The sequence below is a fragment of the Tasmannia lanceolata genome, unplaced genomic scaffold, assembly GCF_043159265.1.
Source record: "Tasmannia lanceolata isolate RefF3 unplaced genomic scaffold, GAP_Taslan_0.1 ptg000006l, whole genome shotgun sequence".
In the NCBI taxonomy this organism is placed as follows: Eukaryota; Viridiplantae; Streptophyta; class Magnoliopsida; order Canellales; family Winteraceae; genus Tasmannia; species Tasmannia lanceolata.
The window spans coordinates 29,900,368-29,906,861 of record NW_027518683.1 but is presented as its reverse complement, the minus strand read 5'-3'; the positions used below and the strand labels follow the sequence as shown (position 1 = coordinate 29,906,861).

The following is a 6,494-nucleotide window of genomic DNA, read 5'->3' as shown; positions in this document are numbered from 1 at the left end:
TAACATGAACCAAAAGAATATAAAAGAAGAAAGACTTCATAGTAAAAAAAGGATACTTTGGGCACTCTAAGAGAGGTTGAAGTATAATTTTGATTTATAAAGCAAGCAATACTACATCTGCCGATCACTTTCAGCACTAGCCCATGAAATATAAAATGGAAATTTGGACTTAATCACCATATATGAAATATACATCAAGCTGGTATGGTTTTGCACACATTTAAAGGTAAAATAATATATAATCTCTTAAGGGTCTTCCATAGTCACCACAAGTAGAACCACATATTTCTGGAATCAAAATTTCAAATGACAATGTAAAACACGCATATACAACAATCATTTGCCCAAAGATCATTACCTATATCAGGTCCACAACTATCACCCTCCAAAGCCCACTCAACAAAGTGCAACAAGCTCACAAAACTATAATATAGTCACGAAAGATCATTACTTATATTAGTTCCACAACAATCACCCTCCAAAACAAAAACAACAAAGTGCAACAAGCTCACAAAACTATAATATAGTCACAGAGATAAACAACACAACTAGTCCAAAGCAATACAGAATAACATTTAGAAGCATATTAGGAAATTACTTGAACAAGGACAAATCTTGCACACGATTACCGATTCCATAGCAGAAAGTTTGGCACCAGGCACTCTCAAGACAAGGGCAGCTGCTGCTCTCCTTGCCAAGCCCAAACAATATCTTTGAGAGCAGGCCTTATATCCTGTTTCCATAGCTTCTGATATTCCAATGTGTCTCCACTTGACTTCTTCATCTCCACCAAGTGAAACGATGGAGTGACCTCAAAGATCTCGGCATCCATTGACAACACACCCTTTCTCCCTTCCTTTGATCCCTCCAATTTCATCACTCCACCATCCTTCTTCTTCACTTTCAGCCTCAAACGTTTAGCAATATCCTCCAGCTTTGTTATGATCACCGATGCGGGCTGTTTCGATGTAAACCTTGCTTCTCTCTTGTTGTCTTTTTCCTCAAACAAACCAGAAAGGTCAAATCCTACGGAAAGAGAGATGATATCAAATGCATTCAAGTTTGAAAGCTTCGCTGACTCTGCCTTCCTCTCAGCAACACCACTGTCAGAAGAACAAAAAACTGAGTCAGTATCCAGGGGAGTCAATTCCTTAACATCTGTTTCACTTTTAACTGATTTGGGATCAAACCCCTTTTTGAACCAAGAGTTTTCCATAATCTTTGCAGTGGTAATTCTAGTACTTGGGTTCGGGTCCAAGATCTTTGATAGCAGCCTACGCACTTCAGATGGAAACCAATTAGGACATTTGAATTCTGCTTTGCCGATCTTTCTATACATCTCCATCAAATTTGAATCATGGAAAGGGAGATAGCCTGCCATAAGAACAAACAAGACCACCCCACATGACCAGATGTCGGCTTTGGCCCCATCGTACCCTTTTCTATTAATCACTTCGGGAGCAACATAGGCGGGAGTCCCACAGGTCGTGTGAAGTAAACCATCCTGCCTCTTAGATTCTGCAAATGCGCTCAACCCAAAATCTGAAACCTTCAGATTCCCATTGTCATCCAATAGAAGGTTTTCAGGTTTCAAATCTCTGTGATAAACACCCCTACTATGGCAGAAATCCACAGCACCGATTAGCTCCTGAAAGTATTTTCGTGCAACATCCTCTTTGAGCTTGCCCTTAGCTACCTTGTTAAAGAGTTCACCGCCTTTTGCATATTCCATGACAAAGTAAATCTTGGATTTGGTAGCCATAACCTCGTAGAGCTGAACAACATTCTGGTGTCTGACCAACCTCATCACCGAGATCTCTCGCTTGATCTGATCCATCATTCCAACCTTCAAAACCTTCTCTTTGTCAATCACCTTTATGGCTACACTCTGGCCACTTTTAAGGTTCCTAGCATGGTAAACCTTCGCGAAGGTGCCTTGCCCTAATAATCTTCCTAGTTCATACCTTTGCATCAAGATGCTTCCTTTATTTTCCATTTCAAGTTGAGAAAACTAATATGCAGTACTCCGCTACTGTATTACAGACCACGCTAAAATACGATATAAGCTATTTACAAGGAGGGAGATTCAACACTAAAAAGCTCAACCGTCTTCACAAAGGTCGTGATTTAACACGACTGGGTTTCTATAACTTGTAGTTCCATCGTGCACGTGGGCACGAAGAGGAGATGGGTTATGTTCTTTATGTCCGATCTCATCAAGGATGAACAGGGGAAGGTTGAGCGCAGCTACAACCTCATCCACCTCAAAAAAGGATTTCTCGGCGTTCAAGCACATCTTTCAGCATTCCCAGGTTTTTGTTTTCCGATTATCAATTGAGAATACTGAAAAATTTAGAGACTTGCAAAGTCGGAGCTTTAGAAGAACTGTCCAAGAACGGACCAAGGAGATTCAACTCGCCAGTCAAGATACAGTATTATCTGCAAGATGGAAAAAACAAAGAAAGAAAGAAAGATCAACATTTTTAATTACAAGATTTCAGGGAAAAAGAAGGCAAAATGACAGAAATAACTAAGGCAGTGATTACAAACAATAAGAGAAAAACTTCAATCAGACGCCAAACATTAGAAACACAGAATCCAACAAAAAACTAATACTCATATTTCCTCTCCAACAAATTACCAATACCTACCACTGAAGCGAGCAAGATTTTCCTTTTAAAAGTTCAAAATCACAGAACAAATAGCAACTAAAAACCTAAACAAGACCTCAATTTTAATAATAATCTTCAAATCATTTAGGTGCGGAAAACAACCACCCAAAATTGTATGGAACAAAAGTAACAAAGAGAAGAAAATTAACAAATAAGAGAAACAATAAACAGTCGACAGTTGTGTTTCAAACAAATACAAAACCTTCAAGCCATTAAAACACACAGCAAGAGAAGGAAAGAAATACATGTTTTCCCTATTTCAGAAATAAAAAATAGTCCAATTCCTGCCAGTCATACCAATTTCCCATGCACGACAAATAAAAGAGAAAAACAGCAAATAAAGAGAAGACCCAAATCCAAATACAAATACAAATACAAAGACAAATTATCTTCTGGAAAAGCAAAATTTCCGAGAAAAAAGGGAAACAGATCCATAGAAAAGAGCTTTATAGAGAAGAAATTGAACAGATAATCAACATAATATTGCAGTTTCAAATATAAAAACAAAGCCAAGATGAAGGGGAGAGAATTTAAATAAAAAGGAAAAATAAGAAGCATTGATCAAAAGAAAGAAATATACAAAGGTTCTGAAATATGGAAAACTCAACAGAGAGAATAAAAAAAATGTAACATTGGAACGGGAAAACAGATCAATGGATGAAACTAAGCAGATTTGTATGGAAAATCTGCTAAACACCGACAAAAACCTTCCAGATTTATGCATAAAAATGCGAGGTTCGACATATATATATACCAAAACATCATGAGAAACCACCAATTACAACATTAAATAACCAAATCCGTATCGAAAATACCGAAATTAAAGGGAAATAAGAAAGAGAAAATGGAAGATTTTGATCATAAAGCAGACATATACAAAAATATACCAAATCAACGACAATATAAACCCTAAATTCAGGCATTTAATTGACCTAAAAGATGAGAATAAAGAAAATATTCAAACCAAAACCCTAAAATACCAAGATTAAAGAGAAATAAGTGAGAAAAAAAAAGGGAAGATTTTGATCATACAGCAGACATATAAAAAAAGATCCCAGATCCAAGCATCCGAAACTGAATAGAGAGAATATTCAAACCAAAACCTTAAGATCTCTCAAAACCCAGATCAAATCGAGATATAGTAAAGCAAAATCGAAGAAAATCCAACGAAATTAAACACATATTCTGCATATATTTGCAGAAAACATAAGATTCGGAACAATTAAAGGTTATCCAAGCATCCGAAACTGAAATTTTAAGACCATTCAGCTATATCTGCATCTAGATTAGAATCGAATTACCTAGGAGAAAAACGAAGAATCACGAACGAGAACGGAACCTTTGAGAAAGAGAGAGAGAGAGAGACAGGTGAACATGGGGAACACAATCATACGCTTTTATGCTTCGACCTAGACCCCTTGATATTCCCCCACAATTATTAAAATATAAATTCCTTTTTTAAGTGAAACTACAATAATACCCCCATTTCTCTCTTAATTTACAACGGAAACAAAGAGTGGAACCCATCAAATGCCCTCGGAATACGGGCACGGGCATAGGAAGCGTAGTAGTTTTGCCATTTTAAGGGGAAAAGGCCAAAAATAAAGGAAGATATTGGTGAGAGGCTATTTGATTAGTTCCACTCTACCTTACAATATCATTATTCTTTTTTTATTTTTTTTATTTTTTTTATTTTTTATTTTTCTTTTGGGAGGGAGTTGAGGAGTTCGGATTGTACCCACAGCCTATACAAAGCCTCGTCTATTGAGCCATAGGCCCAACCCCTCCTCTATAAATAATGAGTTCTATAACTATGGTTTCAAATTTCGGTTTCAGAATGCGTTTTAACTAAAATTTCGATAATTTTGGCTGAAATTTCAGCAAATTATTCAATAATGAACAAAATCGAAATTTTGTAACGTTTTGTATACCTAATTTCTGTTTCGGTCTCGACTGAAACCTGACATTTTGCAAATTTCTCGTTTGGATTTCTGTCGAAATTTAAAACCATGGTTCTACCTACTCGCCGTTGTCCTTTCGAAAAATAAATTGTTTCACTTGTTTCTTTAACGTAATTCTTTTATCATTCCCACGCTAATGTGCAACTCAGGTCGATTTTTGGGAATTCACGGGTGGAGCTTTTACCATATAAAGGGTCCGGTTGATTCCAATTCATTTTTCGTAAAAGTTCAACCCGAACCCACCCATTGTACCCCAATTCCATGCCATAGCACAAAATACTTAGGTCACGTGAACTATGAAGATCCCAAGTTGGAATCTTGATGAAAAAGTTGCATAGTTACGTTTTGACCTATCAATAGAGGAACATGGATGGCGTGTGAGAAAGAATTCCACAGCCTCGCCATCGTTCATGAAACACGACCTCACTTAAACGGGCACTTAATGGATGATTAATGGCACGTGCAAAATACCAACAAATGGAAAAAAATTTATCTAATCTTCCAGCTATTTCCATCCCATTATTTTCTAAATTCATTCAAACAAAGGTAATATGTGAAGAAAACCAAATGGGAGAAGTTCAGACATAGAAATATGCTAACATGGCTATCAATGTTGGCCAAAAAAGAACAAAGTGAATGCATACAAATCATGTGCTGATATGGCGCCATCATATGTAGTGGCTCTTCGCAACGATGAGAGGTCAGAAGCTCCCTTTGATTTCCTGAAAATTTTACCCCGAAGAAAATATGTTTTTTAATGTTTGACGAACTCATTTCTCATGTATTTTTTTTCCAAAATTCAAAATTTTCTTGTATAACTACATCTCTTTATGTAAAACCCAAATTATTATAAAGCGGCCTATTTCAATCCTCTGCAAAATTTCCTAATTTTTTCTCGATTGACACCTTTTCATTGATACAAATGATGAGACACATAGCAAATGGGTGGATGGCCAAAACTTTTTTCTAATAGTAGTACGAAATTTATCAAGTCTAACTACTACATATAAAGACAAAATGATGGGTTAAGTTCTTCCACCCTTTGCCGTTATTTCCGCTTGTGTCCCACTGCCATAATTCCAATTGTATCCCACATGTAAGGGCATTTGTGTCATTTGCCGTTATTTCCGCTTATGTCCCACCTTTTTTATCCACACGTCATCATTACTCTTTTACCATTAACCCCTTTGCTGATATCTAACATTTATTTGAGGGTAAAATCGTAATCTACATACGAAAAGTACCGACACAGGGTACCTATCTATGACAATTACTGCAAAAAACTACCAAGAATAGGTAAAGACATATGACAATGACGACATAACTACTTTATATTACTCATACAGGACACTTGCAAAATATTGATGGATTCCGGGCACCTAAAGAGAACAACAATTATGGAAACCCATATTGATTGGAGGGCTAGGATCAACCTATGGAAATGGTTTTACGGGCACAACTGATTGATGTTGTGTTCTATCGCATTGACGGTTTAGATCAACCTATAACCCTCTATAGATCGGAGGGTTCGGATCAACATATGAAAATTATTTTTTTGGACACAACATATGTAGGAAGTGGCCCATCCAAAAGAAATTTCTTTTGATTTTGTCTGGAATTTACACGTCAGCATTACTCTTTTACCATTAACTCCTTTGATGATATCTAATATCTATCTCTATGAGAAATTATTTCAGGGTAAAATCGTAATCTACATACGAAACTACCGACACAGGTTACAGGCCATACCGTACATTTTAATAGAGTGATGAGTGCGATCATCAAAATACAGTGATTAGTGTAATTATAAAATATGGTAGTGAGAACATTAGCACTATATATAATTTCAAACTGTCGTTGT

General features: G+C 36.4%; 1 protein-coding gene across 1 annotated transcript; it reads right to left on the bottom strand.

The window, feature by feature from the left end:
• Window positions 1-431: 431 nt before the first annotated feature.
• On the bottom strand, window positions 432-4,135 carry LOC143880221 (CBL-interacting protein kinase 18-like). The gene is made up of 2 exons (XM_077383037.1): window positions 3,974-4,135; window positions 432-2,439 (listed from the first exon to the last, which is right to left on the bottom strand). The coding sequence occupies exon 2, from the start codon at window positions 1,994-1,996 to the stop codon at window positions 665-667; it is 1,332 nt and encodes a 443-aa protein (XP_077239152.1). The 5' UTR covers window positions 1,997-2,439; window positions 3,974-4,135; the 3' UTR covers window positions 432-664.
• Between the last annotated feature and the right edge of the window lie 2,359 nt (window positions 4,136-6,494).